The sequence below is a fragment of the Staurois parvus genome, unplaced genomic scaffold, assembly GCF_062004578.1.
Source record: "Staurois parvus isolate SC_StPar_1 unplaced genomic scaffold, SC_StPar_1.0 ptg000437l, whole genome shotgun sequence".
Lineage (NCBI taxonomy): Eukaryota > Metazoa > Chordata > Amphibia > Anura > Ranidae > Staurois > Staurois parvus.
In genome coordinates, this window is record NW_028318233.1 from 4,488,067 (window position 1) to 4,510,100 (window position 22,034).

The 22,034-nt window shown below is 40.8% G+C and overlaps 1 protein-coding gene across 1 annotated transcript in view; it reads left to right on the top strand.

The window, feature by feature from the left end:
• PLCE1 (phospholipase C epsilon 1) overlaps positions 1–22,034 on the top strand; it is a 596,448-nt gene that overhangs the window by 463,390 nt on the left and 111,024 nt on the right. The window contains exon 22 of the mRNA XM_089687781.1: positions 14,923–15,047. Coding sequence (XP_089543907.1) covers positions 14,923–15,047 — 125 coding nt within the window. The remainder of the gene's footprint in view (positions 1–14,922; positions 15,048–22,034) is intronic.

Here is a 22,034-nt window from a genome sequence, read left to right on the forward strand (position 1 = left end):
ATTTGCACATAATCCAAAATCACTCATATGTAGCTCTAAAGGGAAAAATAAACCATGCACATAATTTTGCAGAAAGTCTTCAAAGCATTACACCCGCAATCGGTGGATCAATGTTGCAATGTCAGGTTTCTACAGACATGTCCTCCAGTATGCTCATAGCCCATTGAGAAATGCAAACTATCTACCATGGTGGCAGACCAGTCTTCTTGTGTTTTTCATTCACAGATCACTGTGAATGAAAGGGGCGGATGTGCCGATTTTAAATGTGAAAGCGGCTATATGGGAAAAGAACCCCTGCAAGATGGGGGGGCTCAGAGTGTGTGTGTGTGTGGGGGGGTGCTGGAACATATTACACCCTATATACTAATGTAACATGAAACATGTTCCAAAGATGAAACTACCAGGTGTTCTGCCACTGTGCAGGGGCCCCCAAAGAGTGAGGACTGTGGCTCCCCAGCACAGTTGCTGGCTGCAGTTTTCTGAGCTGAGAATATCTCTCTTACACAGCCCAGAGCCAGCACTGACAGTTTTCCCACACACAGACGGGAGAGGAGAGAGAGAGATGAATCTACTCCTACTTTTCTCTCTTCCTGTGTCTGCCTGCCCACATTACAATCCGTGGCAGTGCTGTGCCTCAGAAAAGGGGATATGTGGGCTGGAAGTTTGAAGCCCAACAGCCACATGATGGATGGTGGAGATGAAAGGTGCCAACAGTCCATGCCTGAGCCTCCATCCTGGGTTGAGTGAGCTCACCATCCATCCACTGGGACTGAAGTCTCCCCACTCCCTTCCTTTTCTCTCCTGCCTCTGAGTGAATACACTAATGTAAGGGGGACTCAGATGTAAGGGTGTCCTGCAGACCCTAATGTAAGGGTGGCTGTAGTGAACAGAGACCCCCTTACATCAGAATTCCCTTTTTACACCAGAGTCCACAGCATTCCCCCTTACATCATAGCCCCCCCCCCTTAAATCAGGGTTCCCAGAGCACTCCTTACATCAGAGTTCCCCTTTGCTTTAGTCCGCAAAGCTCCCCCTTACAGTGTAAGTAAGTAAATTGCCAAGCACCGTGAAGGTGTTTGGCTTGCAGAAAAGGTGGCAACCCTACCAAAGACTGTAGGAAGGGACCTGTTACAGAACATGTGAAAAGGGTCCTGCTGCATGAAGGGGGCCCTTCATTGTTTCTTGCATCGGGGCCCTGAAGGTTCTAGTTATGCCTCTGAACTTAGCTGTTAATAATATATGTGATGCTAACGCAAAGTTTGGACATTTTTTTTACTGGGTTGGTGAACATTATTGCAAGTAAATTTAAATTACTAATATCTGATATTTTGGCCCTATTTAATTTGTGTTGTTGTTTTTGTATCTGCTTGCTGTTTTTGTATGCTGTAAAACCAGGTTGCATTTGTCTGCTGGATCTATGACGTTAGCTACTGACATTGCAGTCGCTCTTCCCAATGCATAGACCTAATCCTTTGGCTTGCTTGTGTCCCTAGCTGGTAGTGGCTTGTTGACAGCCTTAGTGATAAGCATATTGGAGAAGTGTACTAAACGCAATCATGGATATTAAAGGAAACTAGGTGTACATTTTAAGTTGGTGAACAAAAGCAGACAAGGGCGCACTTTCATCGTGCATTACCGTGGTTGACCACGTATTTATTGTGTAGACAAATACAGGTGAAACTCAAAAAATTAGAAAATCGTGCAAAAGTTTATTTCAGTAATGCAACTTAAAAGGTGAAACTAATATATGAGATAGACTCATTACATGCAAAGCAAGATAGTTCAAGCCGTGATTTGTCATAATTGTGATGATTATGGCTTACAGCTCATAAAAACCCCAAATCCACAATCTCAGAAAATTAGAATATTGTGAAAAGGTGCAATATTCTAGGCTCAAAGTGTCCCACTCTAATCAGCTAATTAAGCCATAACACCTGCAAAGGGTTCCTGAGCCTTTAAATGGTCTCTCAGTCTTGTTCAGTAGGAATCACAATCATGGGAAAGACTGCTGACCTGACAGTTGTGCAGAAAACCATCATTGACACCCTCCATAAGAGGGAAAGCCTCAAAAGTTAATTTCAAAAGACGTTGGATGTTCCCAAAGTGCTGTATCAAAGCACATTAATAGAAAGTTATGTGGAAGGGAAAAGTGTGGAAGAAAAAGGTGAACAAGCAGCAGGGATGACTATAGCCTGGAGAGGATTGTCAGGAAAAGACCATTCAAAAGTGTTGGGGACTTTCACAAGGAGTGGACTAAGGCTGGAGTCAGTGCATCAAAAGCCACCACACACAGACAGATCCTGGACATGGGCTTCAAATGTTGTATTCCTCTTGTCAAGCCGCTCCTGAACAACAAACAACTTCAGGAGCGTCTTACCTGTGCTAAAGAAAAACAGACCTGGTCTGTTGCTTAGTGGTCCAAAGTCCTCTTTTCTGATGAGAGCAACTTTTGCATTTCATTTGGAAACCAAGGACCCAGAGTATGGAGGAAGAATGGAGAGGCACACACTGCAAGATGCTTGAAGTCCAGTGTGAAGTTTTCACAGACTGTGTTGATTTGGGGAGCCATGTCATCTGCTGGTGTTGGTCCACTGTGCTTCATTAAGTCCAGGGTCAACGCAGCCATCTACCAGGAGATTTTGGAGCACTTCATGCTTCCTTCCACCGACGAGCTTTATGGGGATGCTGACTTCATTTTCCAGCAGGACTTGGCACCTGCCCACACTGACAAAAGCACCAAAACCTGGTTCAATGACCGTGGGATTACTGTGCTTGATTGGCCAGCAAACTCGCCTGACCTGAACCCCATTGAGAATCTATAGGGCATTGCCAAGAGAAAGATGAGAGACATGAGACCGAACAATGCAGAATAGCTGAATGCCGCTATTGAAGCATCCTGGTCTTCCATAACACTTCAGCAGTGCCACAGGCTGATAGCTTCCATGCCACGCCGCATTGAGGCAGTAATTGCTGCAAAAAGGGCCCAAACCAAGTACTGAGTACATATGCATGCTTATACTTTTTAGAGGTCCGATATTGTTCTATGTACAATCCTTGTTTTATTGATTGCATGTAATATTCTAATTTTCTGAGATTGTGGATTTGGGGTTTTCATGAGCTGTAAGCTATAATCATCACAATTATGACAAATCACGGCTTGAACTATCTTGCTTTGCATGTAATGAGTCTATCTCATATATTAGTTCACCTTTTTAAGTTGCATTACTGAAATAAATGAACTTTTGCACGATATTCTAATTTTTCGAGTTTCACCTGTAGATATGTACTCACAAACCAAAGGAAATTAAAAGCAATTTGGTAGCCCGCAAAGACAGTCAATAATGCTGTGCCCTTGATAGGGATAAACGGACGCATTTCGGGAGACTTTTTTTAGCTCTGAGGAAGGGGGTACGTCTCCCGAAATGCATCAACTTCTTCCTATCAAGGGCACAGCATTATTGTCTTTGCGGACTACCAAATTGCTTTTAATTTCCTTTGGTTTGTGAGTATACATCTATTTGTCTACACAATAAATACCTGGTCAACCACGGTAATGCACAATGAGAGTGCGCCCTTGTCTGCTTTTGTTCACCAGTGTCCAGATTCCCCGATCTTTGAAGGGCAGCACCTCTTCGTTTGGCATTCAGAATTCTCTTTGGTCTGCATGAGGATTTGAGCGCTGGTTTCGTTTGTTTATCTTTGGAGTACATTTTAAGTTATTGGAACATTTAGTTGAAAGTCATTTTTTAACAGTGAAAAACTTTATCAAAGTTTTAAAGTTACAATATAACAAAAAGACAGACAAAAGTTGTACCAAAAATCATAGCCAACATACAGAAAATAGTATGGAGAAGGTTGACATCTGTATAAATAAGGTTATTTTTAATGTAATTTTCACATTTCCATTATGTCTTTGCTGTTTTGTATTTTAAAAACAACATTTCAGATTTAGAAAAGTTTTTGATTTCCATCTGTATATTGGGGAAATTACTTAGATCCCTCCTTCATGACTGGATTGAGTAAGAAAAGCAGAGAAAATATGGACATAAATATTACATAAATATTCATAAAGGCTCACAAAAGCATGGTATTTGAATCATACGCATTTATTGACAAGATTATTTAGATGAATCAGATTGCTTTCACAAATATTGCTAACAAAACTGTTAAACGGTCCTAGAGGTCATAGTTTCCTTTTCCAAAAGTTTGTGAAGGTCTGTAATTAGTTTGTCCACAGGAAATCATTGCTGCAGGCCAGCACATTAATATTTTTCAGCCCTGTTGGTCTTTGTGCAGTGCGGAACTCCTGGTACTACCATTGCTTTGGACAACATATCTCATTTATTAAAAAATAAACCTGTGATATCTTAAAGAGATCTTGATGTCTTCCTGATCCTCCCAATTTTGGCAAGTTTGACTGATGATTTAACGATGGTACATTTTTTTCCAGGAATAAAGCCTGGTACACACGTACCAAAATTTGGTGAGTGTTTACTGCTGTTTGTTCGAAGCCAGTCCAACGACCAGCTTAAGTCAGTCATGCTGGAAACCAGCATTCAATCAGCAGGGGGGTCCTCCCTGTCAGAATGCAATAGAACAGCAGGAGAGATCTCTGCATCCACATCGCTTTTGTTAATGCCGGGTTATGTCAGTTATTTCTTCATTCAACCCACTGGTTGAGCAAAAATAAACCGTGTGTGTGTGTATACTCAGCTTTATACACTTAAGTTGTGCAAACCTAGGATAACTGGAGTAGTCTAGCACCAGCTAACCTCATTGATGTTTGCTGTGTTGTTGAGAGCTCTCAATATTTTTGCATGTGTGCTGCTTTCATGCAACCTATTCAGTTTTTACTTGCATGCTACATTTGGCACCTGTACTGTACTCTAGGTATCCAATATCTGTCAAACCTAGACATTGCGAGGAATGGACATACAGTGCCTTGAAAAAATATTCATGCCCCTTGAAATTTTCCACATTTTGTCATGTTACAACCAAAAACGTAAATGTATTTTATTAGGATTTTATGTGATAAACAAAAACAGTGGTACATAATTGTGAAGTAGAATGAAAATGATAAATGGTTTTCAAAATGTTCTGCAAAGAAATATCTGAAAAGTGTGGCGTGCATTTGTATTCAGCCCCCCTGAGTCAATACTTTGTAGAACCACCTTTCATTACAAATTCAGCTGCAAGTCTTTTTGGGGATGTCTCTACCAGCTTTGCACTTCCAGAGAGTGAAATTGGATTTAGGTCTGGACTTTGACTGGGCCATTCTAACACCTGAATATGCTTTGATCGAAACCATTCCATTGTAGCTCTGGCTGTATGCTTAAGGTCGTTGTCCTGCTGGAAGGTGAACCTCCGTCCCAGTCCCAAGTCTTTTGCAGACTGGTTTTCTTCTACGATTGCCCTGTATTTGGCTCCATCTATCTTCCCTTCAACTCTGACCAGCTTCCATGTCCCTGCTGATGAAAAGCATCCCCACAACATGATGCTGCCACCGCCATGTTTCACAGTGGGGATTGTGTGGTTAGAGTGATGTGTGGTGTCGGTTTTCTGCTACACATAGCGTTTTTCTTTTAGGCCAAAAAGTTAAATTTTAATCTCATCTGACCAGAGCACCTTCTTTCAAATGTTTGCAGTGTCTCCCATATGGCTTCTCACAAACTGCAAATGGGATTTCTTATGATTTTCTTTCAACAATGACTTTCTTCTTGCCACTCTTCCATAAAGGCCAGATTTGTGGAGTGCACGACTAATAGTTGTCCTGTGGACAGATTCTCCCACCTGAGCTGTGGATATCTGCAGCTCCTCCAGAGTTACCATGAGCCTCTTGACTGCTACTATGATTAATGCTCTCCTTGCCCAGCCTGTCAGTTTAGGTGGACGGCCATGTCTTGGTAGGTTTGCAGTTGTGTCACACTCTTTCCATTTCAGATGATGGATTGAACAGAGCTTGGTGAGTTGTTCAAAGCTTGGGATATTTTTTTTATAACCTAACCCTACTTTAATATGTAGTGATTAACCTGCGCCCAGGACAGATAAACAAATAATGTGTGCTTAACAATTTAAAAAGAAATAATAACGTGAATAGATAGTCTGCTGCTTCTGCAAAGGTATACCCTTCTCCAATAAACAACATACATATGGAAGCGCTGTCCAAATACAATTGATAAGAAATGGCATAAACTAGATAACCATTATACATAAAATTCAATAAATAAAGTCCTTGATGTGAAAATAATTAGTGCATGTTCTTCTTCCACAAACAATAGTTGATTCTTGCTCTGTGCTCCGTGCTCCCCATCTGTGAGCCCACTAACTTACCAGCTGTATTGGACTTTTATAATGAAACAAGAGTCATTCATGCTTTGGTGGGGCATGTGAAATTCCTATCTACGGACCGTGGTGACATAAGTACCAGTGTTAGTGGCACACAAGCGTTGCACTGCTTTCCAAGCCGGCAATTAAGCTATTTTTACTCTGGAAGCATGTGAGTGCAATATATGTGTATCTACTCCTTTTTAATAAATGGAATCACACTATTTGGATGCCTTCTTCCATTCTTTGCATGCACATACTCTACATCATGTCGGGATGATTGAGAATGATAAGCATCATTCAAACCAGGAGGACTACAAGACTCGGCAGAATTCCACATGCCCCACCAAAGCGTGAATGATTCTTGTTTCATTCTAAGAGTCCAATACAGCTGGTGAGTTAGTGGACTCACAGGTGGGGAACACAGAGCATGAATCACTTATTGTTTGTGGAAGAAGCACATGCACTAATTATTTTCACATCAAGGACTTTATTTATTTATTGAATTTTATGTATAATGGTTATCTAGTTTAACTCTGCTTTAACCACTTGCCTTCCTGAGGATTTATCCCCCTTCCTGACCCGGCCTCTTTTTGCTACTCGGCGCTGCATTAATTCAACTGATAATTGCGGGGTCATGCAGTGCTGCACCCAAACAAAATTTACGTCCTTTTGTTCACACAAATAGAGCTTTCTTTCGGTGGTATTTGATCACCTGTGCGCTTTTTATTTTTCACACTATAAACAAAAAAAGACCAAAAATTTTGAAGAAAAATGATATTTTTTACTTTCAGCTATAAAAAATATATAGTGAACTCAAAGTTAGATATAAATTTAGGCCAAAATGTTTTCTGCTACGTTTTTGGTAAAAAAAAATCCCAATAAGTGTATATTGATTGCTTTGTGTGATATCGTATAGATACTGCAATTTACGCCAATTTTTTGCTATACAGCGCTGCGCTAGTTTAACGGACAATTCCGCGGTCATGCAATATGATACATAAATGAAATGTATGTCCTTTTTTCACACAAATAGAGCTTTCTTTTGGTGGTATTTGATCACCTGTGCACTTTTTTTTTTTGGCGCTATAAACAGAAAAAGTTTTGAAGAAAATACATTTTTTTTAAAAAAACAATATTTTCTCATTTCGGTCATAAACAATATCCAAAAAAACTAAACTTTCGTTATAAATTTAGGCCAAAATGTATTCTGCTACATATTGTTGGTTAAAAAAAAATCCCAGTAAGTGGATATTTATTGCTTTGTGTGAAAGTCTACAAACTATGACTGCCCATCACATTTCTTGAGGTACTAAAATACCAGGATAGTACAAACATCCTCAAATTACCCCTTTTCAGAAAGTAGACACCCTAAGCTATCTGCTGTGAGGCATATTGAATCCATGGAAGATTTATTTTTTTCCACAAGTTTCTGGAAAATGACAAACATTTTTTTTTTTTTACACAAAGTTGTCATTTAAATGATTTATTTCTCGCACAAGCTATGGGTATATGTGGAATTACACCCCAAAATACATTCTGCTACTTCTACCAAGTATGGGGATACTACATGTGTGAGACTTTTTGGGAGCCTAGCCACATACAGGAGCCTGAAATCCAATGACCACTTTGAAAGCCTGAAGGGCGTAACTTCCTCATTACACTTCCTCACTACCTATCACAGTTTCGAAGGCCCTGATATGCCAAACCCCCCCAAATGACCCCTTTTTGGAAAGTAGACACCCCAAGGAATTTAAAAAGAGGCATGGCGAGTATTTTGCAGATCTCATTTTTACTCACAAGGTTTTGAAATATAAAAAAGAATAGAAAAAATATGTTTTTGCTTTTTTTATTCATTTTCCAAACACGTGTGGCAACAAATGAGATCTGCAAAATACTTACCATGCTTCTTATCAAATTTCTTGGGGTGTCTACTTTCCAAAAAGGGGTAATTTGGGGGGGGGGGGTTAGGTACGATCCTGGCATTGCAGGGCCTCTGAAACTGTGATAGGTAGTCTGGAAGTGTAATGAGGAAATAAAGACCTTTAAAAGCCTGAAGGTGCTTATTGGATTTTGGGGTCCTGTACTTGGCTAGACTGCCAAAACGTCTCTCACATGTGGTACACCCATATTCGGGAGAAGTAGCAGAATGTATTTTGGGTAGTAATTCCACATACACCCATGGCATGTGTGAGCAGTAAATCATTTAAGTGACAATTTTGTGTAAAAAAAAAAAAAATAATTTTTTTTGTCATTTTCCAAAAAGGGGTCGTTTTGGGGGGGAGGGCTTTTTATGCCCAGCATTAGAAGTTTATGCCACACATCACTCACTCTTCTAACCACCTGAAGATCAAGCCTTTTCTGACACTTTTTGTTCACATGAAAAAAATCAGTATTTTTTGCTAGGAAATTAATTTAAACCCCCAAACATTATATATTTTTTAAAGCAGACACCCTAGTGAATAAAATGGTGGTACTACAATTTTTTATGGCACATAGTAATCGCGCAGCGATTTTTCAAAAAGCAAATTTAAAAAAAAAACACTTTTTTTTTAAATTTTAATGCACAAAAACACAATATATTGGCCAATTATTTGGTAACGTATGAAAGATAATGGTATGCCGAGTAAATAGATACCAAACATGACATGCTTTAAAACTGTGCATGCCCCGTGCAGTGCCGACAAACTGCATACATTTTTAATATCCATAGGCAACACTTTAAAAGCTACCATTTTAGATTTACAGAGGAGGTCTAGTGTTAGAATTACTGCCCTTGATCTGACGTTCACGGCGATACCTCACATGCATGGTGCAACCGCTGTTTATATACTGGCACAGGGTCAACGCTTGTGCACACAGGTGTGCGTGCATGGGAGGGGCAAGTTTGTAATTTTTTTTTTTTGTTTAAGTTATTTTGATTTTTTTTTTTATTATTTTTGCACTGTACCTTTCATTTTTTTTTGATCACTTTTAATGCTATCACAGGGAATGCAAATATCCCCTATAACTTCAATGGGCATTGTCATATATTCTTTTTTGAGAAATCTGGGATCTATCAGACTCTGGATATCTCCTCTGCCCTTACATTATCTAATCAAACCAAAATCGGTGTGATCAGATGCTTTCCCAATTTACAAATGCCGCTGTTTATATTCTGCAAAACTGAAGTGATGAAATGCTCGTAGCTTCCGAATTCTTTGACTATAGAGATGATTGGCACCACTCTGGTCTCCAATCAGCTCTATGGTCAGCTGGCAGAAACACCAGCTGCATTCTCAGGTTCCCCCCGAATGCACGGGACTGCCCGAGAAGGCCGTGGAAAGCAGCGAGGGAGGGGGGGCATTATCTCTCGCTGCTTGTAAAAGCTATCCTGCAGCTAATTGGCCACTAAGATTGCTTTTACATGAAAGCCATTTGCTGGCTGAATAAAATGATACCAGGATGATGCCTGCAGCTGTAGGCATCATCCTGGTATAACCATTCAAAGTCCAGTGATGTGCCAGTACATCGCTGATCCTTGTTGGTTATACACCCTGTTCCAAATTATTATGCAAATTCTATTTAAGTGTCACAAAGATTAAATATTTTGTTTTTCAGTTTAACTCATGGATGGCATTGTGTCTCAGGGCTCTTTTGATCACTGAAAACAATCTCGGACACCTGTGATAATTAGATTGGCAGGTGATCCCCATTTAAGGAAAAACTACTAAAGGAGGGTGTTCCACATTATTAAGCAGAGCACCATTTTCAAGCAATATGGGGAAGAAAAAGGATCTCACTGCTGCCGAAAAGAGTGAAATAGTTCAATGCCTTGGACGAGGTATGAAAACATTAGATATTTCACAAAAACTTAAGCGTGATCATCGCACTATTAAGAGATTTGTAGCTGATTCAGAGCACAGACGGGTTCGTGCAGATAAGGCACATTGAGGAAGATTTCTGCCAGATCCATGCATCGGATCAAGAGAGCAGCTGCTAAAATACCCATGGACATCAAGTTGTAGAGTCCTCCAGAGTCTTGCAACTGTGCATAAACCTTCTATTCGGCCACCACTAACCAATTCTCACAAGCAGAAATGGCTGCATTGGGCAGAAAAATACATGAAGACTAATTTTCAAACAGTCCAGTTCACTGATGAGTGCCGTGCAACCCTGGATGGTCCAGATGGATGGTTGGTGACTGGCCACCCTGTTCCAACAAGGCTGCAAGGTCAGCAAGGCAGTGGTGGAGTCATGTTTTGGGCCGGAATCATGGGAACAGAGCTGGTCGGCCCCTTTAGGGTCCCCGAAGGTGTAAAGATGACATCTGCAAAGTATGTGGAGTTTATGACTAACCACTTTCTTCCCTGGTACAGAAAGAAGAACTATGCTTTCCGTAATAAAATCATCTTCATGCATGACAATGCACCATCTCATGCTGCAAAGAATACCTCTGCATCAATGGCTGCTATGGGGATAAAAGGAGAGAAAGTCATAGTGTGGCCTCCATCCTCCCCTGACCTGAATCCTATTGAGAACCTTTGGAGCATCCTCAAGCAAAAGATCTATGAGGGTGGGAGGCAGTTTACATCCAAACAGCAGCTCTGGGAGGCTATTCTGACATCTTACAAACAAATTCAAGCAGAAACTGTCCAAAAACTCACAACTTCAATGGATGCAAGACTTGTGAAGCTGCTATCAAACAATGTAACGTGACCTGTTCAAATGTTTAAAAAGTTAAAATGTTGTTAAAAGTTTGATTGAAATAGCTTTTGATTTTAGTAAAATTTGCTGCAAAAAAAAACAAATGACAATTTTCAGTTCTTTACAACCTATAAAGTGTTTTGAAACTTACTGTGCGTAATAATTTGGAACCGTGCATTGTAAGTTTTTTATGCTTAAAAAAAATACTGTTATCATTAGGAGGTTTGTTCAATAAAATGTGAATTGTACTCTTAATAGTTGATAACATGAGAATTATGCTGACTGTTATTTACATAAATTCTTTAGGTAAATGAGAAAAATATAATTTGCATAATAATTTGGAACAGGGTGTATATGCTGTGTTTTTGTTTTTTTGTTTTTTGTATGCAGCCTGTGGGCTGAATGGCAAAAAAGAGAAGAAATCTCTGCCAGAAAAAGTGTGTGGTATGCCCATAATTAGAATATACCACCCTGCATCCACCCACTTCTAATGGTGGGCACACATTAGGTCACACTTTGCCACAAGCGCCAGTTCCAGGATTGTACAAATGTCTAAATAGCGGCACGCTTGAATAAAAATTATCCACGTATAATTGGTACCTATATGGAAAAAGAATGACACCAAGTCCCAAACTATCTTGCCACTACTCCCAATGTAGTCTGGGCATCCGGGGGGCTCCATGTGACTATCTTTTCCCTAATAAATCTGAAACTTATAAGTGTAGCCTGTTGCCCTCTCACAGGTCTTCTACATCTGGACCCCATATCTGGCACGCTTGCTGGGGAGAAATTGTTTGAATGCAAGGCGTCCAGAAAAATTAATCAGGGACTCATCAACGCAGATTTTTTGCTGGGGAGTATAGACATCTGCAAGTTTTTGGTTAAGGTGATTTACGAGGGGCTGAATTTTGTGGAGCCAGTCAAATTCAGGGTGACCTCGAGGACAACAGTGTATTGTCGTTGAAATGCATAAAACACATACATACTCTCATATCTATGCCTGGCCATGGCAGCAGAGATCACGGGCATATGATGAATCAGGTCTGCGGACCAATACAATTGCAATTCATTTGTTTTAGTAATGCCCACGTTGAAGGTTAGGCCCAAAAAAAAATGTAAATTCGAAAACCGTAATGAGTTTCCATGCGCCTGGTCTGGCAAGGTTTGAATTTGGGTTGGCGGCGATAAATTGTTGTGCATATAAATTTCTTTGATCCACAATCAACGCATACAGATATTCCGTGAAAAACAGCTCAAAAAATCAAGGTGGAGGAGTTAAATTTGCTATTTTCACCTGAATTCTGGGTTGGGCAGTAAATGGGGGAAGTACGGGTGCTGCAGAATTTGTGGGCTGTCAATCGGGATTTGCAAGCACATCCGAAAGGATACTAGGGGCTCTACAGGCCTATGTGCAAATTCTTGGTGGTTGCGAGACAATACTTGTGCTCGCCACCGCACCAGCTTTTACTGCACTTATGGGACTCACCATGTCGCCAAGTCATACTGCAGTGCTGGTATTATTATTATACAGGATTTATGGCGTTTGCTCAGTGCTACAATATAACGGGAGACAATACAGAATATAGTTCAATACAAGAGGGTTAGGAGGGTCTGATCCTGGGAGCTTACAATCTAAGAGATATGTGAAAGACCAGGATGTACTAGGCCACTAGTACTCGCCAGTTCACCAAAAGGTAGCGTGGTACTGGCACTCTGCTGCATATGAGAGTCATCAAAATTTACTGACAAGTGCTAACAGAGATCAGGCCTGATTCTGCCAACACTGGTTTTGTGTGCAATGTATCAAGTGACAGTGACCTACTGATACTGCACTTGCTGGGGGAGAAGGAGGGGGGTAAGCGTAGGGGCTAAACGCAGGTTCCGGGGCTGATCCCGCTAACGCCGCGTTTTTGGGGAACGCTGGTATAGTGCTGAACTGACAATGCAGCTGTGCTCTGTGTCACTGTTTGCCGGCAATCGCCAGGAACCAGTGGGTAATGACCGGCCGAGACCCGGTGATTGACACCCCCAGCCATGATCGGCGGCGCTGGTGAGGCGGTCGTGCGCCTCGCACCTGTTTTGCAGAATGACGTTTTAAACCGTTATTCTATTTCTTTCTTTTTTTTCTTTTCCCCCTCTTCCTTTCCCCCTCCCCTCTCCCGCCCCCTGTCTGTGCCCCTTTCACACTCTTGATTCTCTTAACCCCCCCACCTCTTTCCCTCTTGCCCTACCTACATCTTTCTCCCTGCCTCGCTCTCGAGAGTGTTTCCACTATTCTCTCCAAGGGTTTCTCATTTAGATGTTAAGGAATTATTGTGTCGTCCTTGAATATCGTCTCTTGAGGGATGCCCCCTGTTTAATTACGGAGGGACCCATATCTACCGAATACATAGACTACGCTGATTCCCATCTGAATGTATCTTTTCACCCTTATCACTGTTGATGTTCTCTTAATTCCTTCTTTTATACTATGCATTGTTTGATTTATTGCAAAACCAAATAAAGACAAATTTGCCTTTAACATGTGATTCTGCACAGCGGTGCCGCCCTGTACAGTATATACACTGTGGCTGCTAGGCAACCAGTTAAACTTCTCCACAACTCTTTCCCTGGCCTATCTGGTGTGTTCCTTGGCCTTCATGATGGTGTTTGTTCACTAATGTTCTCTAACAAACCTCTGAGGGCTTCACAGAATAGCTGTATTTATACTGAGCTTAAATTACACACAGGTGGGCTCTATTTACTAATTACGTGACTTCTGAAGGCATTTAATTCCACTAGATTTTAGTTAGGAGTATCAGAATAAAGGGTACTGAATAAAAATGCACACCACACTTTTCAGATAATTATTTGTAAAACATTTTGAAAACCATTTATCATTTTCCTTCCACTTCACAATTATGTGCCACTTTGTGTTGGTTTATCACATAAAGTCCCCATAAAATACATTTACGTTTTTGGCTGTAACATAACAAAATGTGGAAAATTTCAAGGGGTATGAATCATTTTTCAAGGCACTGTATCTGTTGTAGGTCAGGCTGAACACAGCTGAAAATAAAAAGTGTCGGGCACCAAGGTTTGTTTATGGCCAGGTTTAATATTATAACAGAATTTGATATCTCCCTCCCACGCCCGATTGCAGGACTTCTCTAGGAATTCCCCCATCCTCTGGAACTCCCTACCCCAATCCATCAGACTGTCACCTACCCTCCTCACCTTCAGGCGCACCCTGAAAACCCACCTCTTCAGGGAAGCCTACCCCAACCTCACCTAACACCTGACCTCACCTACCAACTAACCTCTCCCACTCCTCCCACCACTCCATCCCCCACTCCATCCCCCACAGTCATTTCCTCCTGTACCACTTTCCCCTCCCTCCTAGATTGTAAGCTCGAAAGAGCAGGGCCCTCAAACCCCTCGTGTATTGTATTGTTACTGTCTTGTCTCATGTTCTGTCCCCCTTGCTACTGTACAGCGCTGAGCATATTCTTTGGCGTTATATAAATACTGTATAATAATAATATCATTGCTGTACATGCCCCAAGGTTAAGCTCTGACCATCATTATTTTGCCTTTAATGTAGTTCTGTAATATTTATTTTGTATTTCATTTGTGGCTTTTATATGGCCAGTGCTCAAACAATTTTAATTGTAATTCTGTACATTTTGTCATTATTATTATTATATTATACAGGATTTATATAGCGCCAACCGTTTGTGCAGCACTTTACAATATAAGGGAGACAATACAGCAACAATACATTTCAGTACAGAAGGAATAGGAGGGCTAGGTGGCTAATTATATGTACTGTGTTTTGGTCAGTCAAGGAGGGCTAGGTGGCTAATTATACGTACTGTGTTTTGGTCAGTCAAGAGAATTGCGGTTCTTAACTTCTCCTTCGTATAATTACAGATAATATTCTGGATGACCGTCCTGAAAGCAAACCATGCAGTGACAAACTACAATTTGAGTATAATGAGGAGGGATCCAAGCGTATCAAGAAGACTGATGGCAACAGTGTTAACAACAAAGGAAAGGTAGTTAATTGTCAGATTAAATAATTAACATAAATCAGTCATATGCATTTTAGTTAAAGCTTTCTAGTGAAAAAGTCTGTCCAGCCCTTTTAGACCAGTGATTTAAGTTTAGCTCATGGTTAAAAAAAAAAACAAAACACAAAAAACATATGCAGTACATCTTGGCAATACTTGCACATTACCCATGTTTAGTCCCTTTAAAGTGGTAGTAAACTGCAAAAAATAAAAACAAAAAAATCTCTCCTGCAAGTTAAGAGCATAATGTGCTAGTATGCATCACATACTAGTGCGTTCTGAAAGACTTACCTGAAAATGAATCCGACCAGCGGAGCGCTGTCACGGCTTCCCGGGGCTTTCATCTTCACAGGTCTTCGTTCCGGGTTCATGGGCTGTGGCCGTTAGACTAACTAAGTCATGGTTTCACATTCGGGCATGCTCGCAGGAGTATCAGCTCCGGCATGGTTTTCTCAGTGGATGGCACACCATCCATTGAGAGCGCAGTGCACATGCATCGGTGCTGCTGAAGTAAATATCTCTTAAATGGTGCAAGTTTACAAAATATTCACTGTACCTACAGGTAAGCCTAATTATAGGCTTACCTGTAGGTATAAAAAAAACTTTACTACGAATTTAAAGACCCTGAAAAAAAAGCCCAGGACTGCTGCCCCACTATCTAGCATGTTGAATGTGCACACTCAATGCTTTTTCCTGCCATTCAACATTCCCACTACTACTCCTTATCACAAATGACAAGTAGTTTCCCTATGGTTTGTCGTTACTGCTGCCTAATGGTTCATGAGAGATCAAGGTTTTATCTTGTATTAGAGTTATTTTGTCTCTACTTGAGGTGCCCCATGTCGGTTCCCAAATACAGAGGAGCAGTCTCACAGTATTGGGTGTTGCAGGCTTAAGATCCATTTACATTCTGGGGTGGCCTGCAGTGCTCCCTCTCAAGGGCCTGAAACAACAGTCTGAATGGTGTCCTCTTTTTGAGTCCTTACATTCCTCGGAGTCCCCCTTGACTCCTTCAAATGTAGCCCACTCATTAACTTTAAAACAGAATGTCTTCATTAGAGTCATGTAAGATTTCATTGCCAGATTGCAGTTGAGGAAGTGATTGCAAAGAATATAAGGTGTTGATACCCCAACGCCTATCCCTTCAGAATCCATAACTGACCTGCCTGCAGTTCTATCTGATAAAGAGTCTCACAAATCCATGCAGGATGATATTGTTTCGTAGGAGTTGCAAGTAGCTGCCATAATTTCCAGGCTGAGAGAGACCATTTCTGCTCTTACTGATGTAATGCATGCCAATCTAAAGATGGAGGAGCAGCCTGTGGCTTCCACCAGTGCGTCTAACAGTCTAGGATTCCTAAGAGGCCCCAAAAACTACTGAAACCTTTTCCATACACACACACACGGTTCCCAGACATCTGTTCCAGACTAGGAAACTTCCAAACATTTTGCGATTCAAAACCTTGGATGCTCTGGTGGCTTTAATCAGTTCGACCTGAAACGTTTTCATCATCTGCCCCACAGGATTGAGTTGGAAAGCATTTTTGTAATTCTCATAGCTCCGGGCTGGCTCAGGCAGATTTGGTACTTTTACTTGATTAGACTCATAGTAGATGCTCCATAGGCTTTTCCAAATCAACTGAATCTTCTGTTTCAAGGGCCTGTTTACAACCTGCTTCATAGTTGCTGGATTTAGAGCAAGACTGTTGAATTCCAAGTTTTGAGTGATGAGGGGGCATCTCTGAGTCAGTAATTCCTACTATGAACCCCACTAATTCCCCAGTAATTCCTACCGCGAAGCCATGAACTCCACTTCCTGTCAAGTGTGCCATTCCTTATGGAAGACATACTTTGCTTAGTGCTGGGAAATACATTTTTATCCCAGAAAATATAGAAGGAATCCTGGTTTTTTTTTTTTTTTCTTCAGTCTGGCTTGGATCAACATTTAGCACAATCAAATGTCAGATATCAGACCTTGTGATCTTGTTTCAAAGACTGCTAGCCTCTCATTCTTTGTTCTGAAAAGTGGCAATTCTTAAGGGGGGGGGGATACAAACAAGTAGAACTTCCCCATTTGTGTGAAGTTCTACCGTAAGACCTTTAGCTCCTCCTGTGTGCACATCTGTGTCTCAGTAGGATTTGAAATTAATTCTCTTGTTAACCCCCCCCCCCTTCCCGAACCTATCAGGGATACTCCTCTTTCCACTCTCACTGATAAGGTTTTTTTTCTTGTTGCCATCACCTCTGTGAGGTGTGTGTCTGAACTAGTGGCTTTGTCCTATAAATAAATTTTTCTGGTTTTAATGAGGAAGAGGTAGTATGAAACACTAGAGCCTCCTTCCTTATCAAAGTGGTTTTGGCTTATAATCTCAACCAGGACATTGGGCTTCCATCTCTTTTTCCAGCCCCAGTACATGAGGAGATTTACCTTAATTGCCTAGATATAGTTCAAGCTGTGCTTGTCTGCCTCACAGGTACAGCTTCTAATAAAAAGATTGACTGTCTCTTTGTTATCCTTGATGGTCCCAGCAAAGGGGAAATGTTTACTTGTTCCACCATTTCTCAGTGGCTCAAACAAATCATTATTCAAGCTTATAGTCTTAAAGTGGAATTAGCCCTTTCGTTGCAAGAGCCGTTTTTACATTTTTTGCACACGTTTAAATAAATCATTTTAGACGTGAAGATAATACAAAACCCCCAAACATTATATGTTTTCTGAAAGCAGATACCGTAAAGAATAACTTAGTGGTACAGTGGATACAAAAACTCCACACATCCCTGTGAAATGTTAGGTTTCTGTGATTTAAAAAAATGAGACAAAGATACAGTCAGGTCCATAAATATTGGGACATCGACACAATTCTAACATTTTTGGCTCTATACACCACCACAATGGATTTGAAATGAAACGAACAAGATGTGCTTTAACTGCAGACTGTCAGCTTTAATTTGAGGGTATTTACATCCAAATCAGGTGAATGGTGTAGGAATTACAACAGTTTGCATATGTGCCTCCCACTTGTTAAGGGACCAAAAGTAATGGGACAATTGGCTTCTCAGCTGTTCCATGGCCAGGTGTGTGTTATTTCCTTATTATCCCAATTACAATGAGCAGATAAAAGGTCCAGAGTTCATTTCAAGTGTGCTATTTGCATTTGGAATCTGTTGCTGTCAACTCTCAAGATGAGATCCAAAGAGCTGTCACTATCAGTGAAACAAGCCATCATTAGGCTGAAAAAAACAAAACAAACCCATCAGAGAGAAAGAGCAAAAACATTAGGCGTGGCCAAAACAACTGTTTGAAACATTCTTAAAAAAGAACGCATCGGTGAGCTCAGCAACACCAAAAGACCCGGAAGACCACGGAAAACAACTGTGGTGGATGAGTGAAGAATTCTTTCCCTGGTGAAGAAAACACCCTTAACAGTTGGCCAGATCAAGAACACTCTCCAGGAGGTAGGTGTATGTGTGTCAAAGTCAACAATCAAGAGAAGACTTCACCAGAGTGAATACAGAGGGTTCACCACAAGATGTAAACCATTGGTGAGCCTCAAAAACAAGAAGGCCAGATTAGAGTTTGCCAAACGACATCTAAAAAAGCCTTCACAGTTCTGGAACAACATCCTATGGACAGATGAGACCAAGATCAACTTGTACCAGAGTGATGGGAAGAGAAGAGTATGGAGAAGGAAAGGAACTGCTCATGATCCTAAGCATACCACTTCATCAGTGAAGCATGGTGGTGGTAGTGCCATGGCGTGGGCATGTATGGCTGCCAATGGAACTGGTTCTCTTGTATTTATTGATGATGTGACTGCTGACAAAAGCAGCAGGATGAATTCTGAAGTGTTTCGGGCAATATTATCTGCTCATATTCAGCCAAATGCTTCAGAACTCATTGGTCATTGTCCATCTTCACAGTGCAGATGGACAATGACCCAAAGCATACTGCAAAAGCAACCAAAGAGTTTTTTAAAGGAAAGAAGTGGAATGTTATGCAATGGCCAAGTCAATCACCCGACCTAAATCCGATTGAGCATGCATTTCACTTGCTGAAGACAAAACTGAAGGGAAAATGCCCCAAGAACAAGCAGGAACTGAAGACAGTTGCAGTAGAGGCCTGGCAGAGCATCACCAGGGATGAAACCCAGCGTCTGGTGATGTCTATGCGTTCCAGACTTCAGGCTGTAATTGACTGCAAAGGATTTGCAACCAAGTATCTGAGCAAACCCTTTGGCGCTATATAAACTCGTAGTAATAATAATAATAATAATAATAAGTATTAAAAAGTGAAAGTTTGATTTATGATTATTATTCTGTCCCATTACTTTTGGTCCCTTAACAAGTGGGAGGCACATATACAAACTGTTGTAATTCCTACACCGTTCACCTGATTTGGATGTAAATACCCTAAAATTACAGCTGACAGTCTGCAGTTAAAGCACATCTTGTTCATTTAATTTCAAATCCATTGTGGTGGTGTATAGAGCCAAAAATGTTAGAATTGTGTCGATGTCCCAATATTTATGGACCTGACTGTCAATCATTTCAGAACTTTTTCCACCTTTAAGGTGACTTACAAACTGTACAACTCAATTGAAAAACAAACTAAAATCTTTTGGGGGGGAGAGTAAACATAAAAAGCTGTGTTCAGAATTAAGCAATCACATTCAAAATCATGTTAAATAGGAGTGAGTACACACCTGCCATCATCTAAAGTGCCTCTGATTAACCCCAAATAAAGTTCAGCTGTTCTAGTATGTCTTTCCTGACATTTTCTTAGTCGCATCCTACAGCAGAAGCCATGGTCCGCAGAGAGCTTCCAAAGCATCAAAGGTATCTCATTGTTAAAAGGTATCAGTCAGGAGAAGGGTACAAAAGAATTTCCAAGGCGTTAGACATACCATGGAACTCCGTGAAGGCAGTCATCAAGTGGAGAAAATATGGTGCAACAGTGATATTACCAAAAACTGGAAGTCCCTCCAAAATTGATGAGAAGACGAGAAGAAAACTAGTCTGGGAGGCTGCCAAGAGGCCTACAGCAACATTAAGGGAGCTGCAGGAATATCTGACAAGTACTGGCTGTGTGGTACATGTGATAACAATCTCCCATATTCTTCATATGTCTGGGCTATGGGGTAGAGTGGCAAGACGGAAACCTTTTCTTATGAAGAAAAACATTCAAGCCTGGCTAAATTTTGCAAAAAACACATCTGAAGTATCCCAAAAGCATGTGGGAAAGTGTGTTATGGTCTGATGAAACCAAGTTCGAACTTTGTGGCCATAATTCCAAAAGATATGTTTGGCACAAAAACAACACTGCATATCACCAAAAGCACACCATACACACAGTGAAGCATGGTGGTGGTAGCATCAGGCTTTGGGGCTGTTTTTCTTCAGCTGGAACTGGGGCCTTAGCAAAGGTAGAGGGAATTATGAACAGTACCAGTCAATATTGGCACAAAACCTTCAGGCTTCTGCTAGAAAGCTGAACATGAAGTGGAACTTCATCTATCAGCATGACAAGGACCCACAGCATACATCCAAATCAACAAAGGAATGGTTTCACCAGAAGAAGATTAAAGTTTTGGAATGGCCCAGCCAGAGCCCAGACCTGAATCCAATCGAACATCTGTAGGGTGATCTGAAGAGGGCAGTGAACAGGAGATGCCCTTGCAATTTGACAGATTTAAAGTGTTTTTACAAGGAAGAGTGGGCAAATATTGCTAAGTCAAGATATGCCATGCTGATAGACTCATACCCAAAAAGACTGAGTGCTGGAATCACATCAAAAGGTGCTTCAACAAGTAGTATTTCAAGGGTGTGCACACTTATGCAACCGTATTATTTTAGTTTTTTTATTTTTACTTCCCTCCACCTAAGAGATTTTATTTTGTTTTTCAACTGAGTTGAACAGTTTATAGGTTACATTAAAGGTGGAAAAAGTTCTGAAATGATTTATCTTGGTCTCATTTTTTTACATTACAGAAACCTGACATTTTAACAGGGGTGTGTAGACTTTTTATATCCACTGTAGTCCCAATTTTTTATGTCACCCGATATTACCACAACAGTCTAGGAAACACAAAATTTCAGTAAAAAAACACACCAAAGTGAATTTTAAGGCAAACAAACGCAATAAATTTATGATATAGGTATAAACAAGTGCTCGATATGAGTAAGAAAAGCAGCTAGCTTGAGAGGTAAAACCCCTGAACCTTCTATAAAACATATAAAATAAACATGCAGCTCTAAAAATATCAGTAACTAAAAGCCATCTAAATAAAAAGTCCAACTTTCATCCGTGTGATCTGGATAATCATATAATGGTTCACAAATGAATTGTACAACAGATTGCATCTGTGGATAAATCCCAATAACTCGGAAACGCAATTGGCATTGTGCAGATAAACTTTGTGAGAAACGTCCAAACTAGCCGTTTAAAAGTGCATATAGTGAGGTGAAATTCAATCACTACTGATCAGTGGAAATCCGTGAAAGTGGTGTTAAGATAAACGAGTATAGATTGCACTAACCAGATAGCGCAAGTCAATGCGCATTTGAGTACATTAGGACCAACTCCTGGTCATCAGCATCTAGTAACTGGAACACCGGGTCATCTAGTGGGCATCGGTGGGATCTGCAGCGCACCATCAGGGCTTCCAGGCACCAGAAATACATTCATGCAAACACCAGGGGGAGCCAACACTTGCAGTGTAAAATTACCAAGGGTCTCCTTAGAAAGGAAGGCTCATAACAAAATGAGCCCAAGCAAAAAGATTTTGTATAGTGCAGTATCGCTTTAATATAATCAAGGGTTATCAGAGATAAAAGTAGATAAATTCACACTTTGTATGTAATGACAATAGTAAAGATGGCCACCGGCCATTCAGAGGAGCCACGCGGTATGACGTCACTAAGTAGGGCAGCTTCCTAACATGTTTCGTGCACCCGCACGTTATCAAAGGCTTT